The 5,000-nt window shown below is 43.1% G+C and overlaps 1 protein-coding gene across 1 annotated transcript in view; it reads right to left on the minus strand.

Moving 5' to 3' along the window:
* Nucleotides 1–436: 436 nt before the first annotated feature.
* Nucleotides 437–5,000, minus strand: part of LOC137968076 (serine/threonine-protein kinase tousled-like 2) — a 23,283-nt gene continuing 18,719 nt past the window's right edge. Inside the window, exons 23-28 of the mRNA XM_068814701.1 lie at nt 4,345–4,365; nt 3,376–3,442; nt 2,265–2,452; nt 2,095–2,148; nt 1,661–1,768; nt 437–1,185 (exon numbers count right to left, since the gene is read on the minus strand). Coding sequence (XP_068670802.1) covers nt 1,048–1,185; nt 1,661–1,768; nt 2,095–2,148; nt 2,265–2,452; nt 3,376–3,442; nt 4,345–4,365 — 576 coding nt within the window. The 3' untranslated portion in view covers nt 437–1,047. The remainder of the gene's footprint in view (nt 1,186–1,660; nt 1,769–2,094; nt 2,149–2,264; nt 2,453–3,375; nt 3,443–4,344; nt 4,366–5,000) is intronic.

Consider the following 5,000-nt stretch of genomic DNA (forward strand, 5'->3'; position numbering starts at 1 on the left):
AGTGGGTGTTTTCAGGACGCAGGGGTGACTTTCGCAACGGCGCGAGTTCACTCCGGTTCCCTCTCTTAGCTCTGTATTTCTTTACATGACATCACCAAAAAAAGTCATGCTGGGGCGACTCGCACCGGCTCGAGTTCACCCCGGTTGCTGCACCGGAGGGAAAATTCCGTTCCGGTGCGAAATCTCGCAACGGCATGTAAACGAGGAACGACCACTCGTTCCGGTGTGAAATTAGCCTCCCGGTAGGTTGGAAAGGATAGCGCACGAGTACTTTTTCCTCGTCAAACCAAATTCACCGCCTTTTCCTTAATTAATACGAACGCACGTAATTAATACGAATTCAAGAAGTCACCCCGGTGTGAAACTCGCGCCGGTGCGAGTTTTCTTATGTAAACACCCCCTAAAGTGGAAAGTATGGAGGGAAAGTGAGCCGACATTCAGAGTCAAACAACTGCTTTTAATCCGGCAATTTGACTAAATTAAACGTCTCTTATATAATTATCTCGCATCTATTTAGAATACAGGTTTTTCCGGTCCAGTGTTCGTCTAACACCATTATAACGTTACAAGTTAAGGTCGAAGATTGCAAAATCTGAAAATTAACAATAAAATTTTCATTTTTGAGGCAGGTGAAACCCCCGCTGGCGGTTTGAGAAAAAAAAAGATTATTTGTTATAAAGTAACTCCAGCTAAACCAATATGGTTTGAACTCAGTTCTCACTCAAGCCTCTGCGATCAGGAAATATCAGGAAACAAGTAGTCGAGAACCGAACGTTAACGAAAGTTTACTTCGTTCCGTTCCGGCCAACTCTTTTAGGGTCCCGAGACGCTGAACATCTACTTTCTAGACAATTCAATGGCGGAAAGTTGACAACGCTGAGATCGTTCAACTTCAAAAAACTGACTAAGTTTTTCGTAACTTGATTGCGTACGGCTAGCTGTTAAGCCCAGGATCCCATATCGCTGCAGGATGCCTGCATTTGTGCGTCTGCGCTGAGCGACATTGTTCCAACGGAACTGCTTCTTGTTATTACGAAAAACGTTTTGTCATGTCTGGGAGTTGGCATTTTGCACTGAAGAAGTATTCTTCTTGTTCACTGGAGGCTTAAGGTAAGGCTCCTCACATAACGTTAAAACGTCTGCTCGTTCCTCTTTCCTGTAGACCAAACATCTCTTTATGAAGTTCTGCGTAAAGATCAAGGAAACCGTATTAAGCACTGAAATTTTCAAAACACCTTGCGATAGAGCGGTATTCATCGGAGTGTAGGAAAACCCTCAGAAAAGTCGGCCAATCACAAAGGAAGCTGGAAACCAAATGACCCAATCACACCACAAATCAGTTACATGCAGCCGACGCTAAGCGCGGGAAACACGTTCTAGTCCATACACCTTATTCCAAAATGGCCGTCATTTAAATATTCTTTGTTTTTATTCAAATAAGCCCTCGATGCCTCGTTCTTAAGCTTAAAATTCAAAAGAATATTTTATCTTGAACGAGGCAACAAGGACCAATTTGTATCCGCATAAATCAGCGGCCATTTTGGAATAAGGTGTATAGTCCTTGTATTTGTCTGTAATGTGGCGTGCAGCAATTATTTCGATATCCCATGAAAATCGCTCCACCACAGTGAGTAATTTTAAGATACCAAGCCGTGCACACCTTTGCTTCGTTGCTGACAACCGGTTTAGCAGGAAACTCGACTTCTCTCGCCTTTAGGATGGTATTATTTTCCAAGATTGAGGCTTGGGTCTGGTTGTGACCGAATGGCTGAAAAGTCAAATATCAGACAAAATGTCTTCAATACACACTCAAAAAATATGGAGCGTTTTCACATGACATCCACACGGCTGTCATGTTGGTGTTCCAAAACAAAGAAATGGCGGCCATGATGGTGTACCAAACTAATCCTCCGTGAAATGAACCTAATTTAACGCAAATACTTTCTCTTGTTTCAGTAATCCAATATGGCTGCTGTTTACGTGAGTGAAAACGCTCCATAGCTCTTTGGAAACGCAGACGTAGAAGCTTATAATAATTTCAAAAAATTCTCGTCGAATTGTAAAGCAAAGCCATTCAAACCATCGGTAAAATACCTTCTTTCCGTAAAGCATTTGAAAAAATATGACACCCACAGACCACACATCGACCTGCAAAAAGAAATTCTGTTTTACGGAGACACCCAGAAATTCAATAACATTCCCGAACGGAGATCCATATGAAACGAATCAAGAAGAGGGTGCTGGGCAGAGATTTTCTCTAATACCTTGGAAGAAATTTTTGGCGGCTCCTTTCCAACGACAAAACACTCAGGGGGTAGATACCAGTAGGTACCAGCCCCCTGTGATGTGAGATCCATGCTGTCATCACTGCTGTCCATCACTTTGCTGAGACCAAAATCTGTGATCTTCACCTCCCCACTCAGAGCGCCAGTGCTGACCAACAAAATGTTTCCTGTGCAGCAATAATAACCGCCAATCAACCAGTAAAATGTAAAATAAGTCTTGATTTTTAAGGAACTAAAGGTGTTCGTAAACGACACAAAATCCGTGCAACTGCGTACTTGGGCAAGCCGGGGATTTTGAGCTTGACAGAAGCGGTATTTGGCGGCTGCATTTTAGCCCTCTGCACACATTCTCCCACCCCCTATGAGGAATGGTGCATGGATGCACATCGGCTCAAACAAGGTTTATTCTACTCTATTATTATAACAAATCCTACTTAAATTATACAAGAGTCTTAAAACATAGCCTAACATTTATCACATTATCGTTGAGAGTTTCAGCCATCTTTAACAAAAGTGCGCTGAACGGAATGTCATTGACCATTTATTATGACAACATCCATCCATCTTCGCAATTTAATTGCGCCGCAGTTCTTCCACCCCCATGGAGTCGGGGATGGAGATCCCTTGGGTCAATATCGAGGATAGCAGCTCGCCCCTGTTAACCGTTTGATCATTCTCCCTAACACGAGAACTTTCCTTGATCCATCTTTAGAACCTCTCACTCTCATGACCAACAATTTCATTTCCCTCCCAATCCGCGGTATGATCGTTCTGGCCGCCTGACATGTAAAACTCGCACTTGGCTTCGTGAAGGCTTCATTTTGACCTCTACGCTTGGTCATTGGCTTAATACCTTCGCGCCACAGTTAAACGTCGTAGGAAACGACAGCAGCAAGTGCGGAATGATCTAGTATAGTTTGCTCCCGTCAGCTGCATTCCAACCAGTTTAGTTTTCAGAGATGAAGATGCCCTCAGCTGACACCGATCAAAACTGTCAACGAGGTCGTAACCTTTTATCTATGTTATGAAAGTTGTATTCTGATTCTCGCATCTTTTAGCCTACCGACTTTTTTTTAACAATGAATCTTACCTGGTTTCAAATCATAGTGAATAACAGGCGGTCTTATCTCGTTCAAATATTTGAGAGCACTTACAGTCTGGTAAAAAACAATTACATAATTGTCAATGAAAATGTCATTTCTGACAATTGAGTGACCTAGGTACGAAATAATGGGGCTTGCTCAGGAATTTTAAAGAAACTGGTGCTGCAGCGGTGGGGACTCCGCGTGAAACACCAGGGGCCCGTTTCTCGAAAGTTCCGAAAACTTTTCGGGCCCGAAAAGCCATTCGTGAACCTGCCAACCGCTTGTTCAGGAACGCCGAGCTTTTAACATGTTTTCAAGGTAACAAAAGGCAAAATGACTGTAAAGTTTGACTACTCAAATCCTCTCCGTTCTTGAGATACAGAGGAAATTGTGACACCCGAAAATGGCCCGTAAAGTTTCGGGACTTTTGAGAAACGGGCCCCAGGCCCCCACTGGATAAATCACTATCCATTGGATAACTCAATTGGTTTTGCTAGTGTTTATACAATACATACTTAATTGACCGCTCCCCATAGGGGCTTTTCAGGGCCAATGAAACACAACGAAACGACAGAATAGGACAACAACAACTGTTAAGAATCCCAACTGGCTGGAGGCAAACCAGTTGGCTATTTACAAGTGCGGCTGGGAAGTTGAACCAGGGACTACCAGGATCAAATTCAACGAGTGGTCAGAGCGAGTCTTGAACCCGGGATCTCCGGATCTCAAGGCAAGCGCCCTAACCACTGGGCCACACTTCCTCCGCTGGATAGTGATTTATCCGGTAGATAGCGTTATCCACCTTTTGAACAACCGAGGCCAGTATTGTATTTTAAATGGCATGCAGGGTTACGATGAGCGGGCGTCACAACAGACAAGAATGGAAAATGAGGAGAGCGAATCGTACAGCTTTTTCATCTACTTTTGAAATAAGCCGTCGATTCCTAAGCCTTGTCACTGTGAAAAGGACATACCTGAGTAACAATAGACTTCGCCTGTGATAAAAAGAAAAGGAAAAAACTCCTTATTGATGTGTCTTGCCAAAGATTCTTTACAACAATGGACGATCGGAGTCTTCCAAGTCCGACTAGGAAAAGCAACATGAAAACGGTGGGAAGCATAACAATATGAATTGAGAATTCAAACTGACGCGCAAAAGTATTTGTTTTGAGAATTTTGGTTTTTCGGAGCTCTTTTTATTACGCAGGTTTAGAGACTTGAAACTGTTACTAATTGTTATTAAATCCTCGACCTCGGATATTGTTTTTAGTTTTTTGATTGGTTCACTCAATGTCGGTTATCAGCCCTTATAACCAACCCATTAATTTTCGGGCGATTTTATGGCTAATTTACGACACGCGGTGCAAACTCACACGACAGTTATCACGCAATAACCCCCGCTTGCGTGGATATTTGCCCTGCGAAATGCCGCGGACATTATAAGCAGACATACCAGCCGCCCGAAGGGGCCTATTTACTAAATATACCGTATGACCCAATATGGAAACTGACTGCATCAAGCGTCGCCACGCTGGAAAGTGATTGGCTGGATATAGTCAACCATTTACCATCTCATATCCAACGCGGACTCATGAAATAATTGCTAAATACTCAGATCGCATAATTGATA

The sequence above is a fragment of the Montipora foliosa genome, chromosome 8 (assembly GCF_036669935.1).
Source record: "Montipora foliosa isolate CH-2021 chromosome 8, ASM3666993v2, whole genome shotgun sequence".
In the NCBI taxonomy this organism is placed as follows: domain Eukaryota; kingdom Metazoa; phylum Cnidaria; class Anthozoa; order Scleractinia; family Acroporidae; genus Montipora; species Montipora foliosa.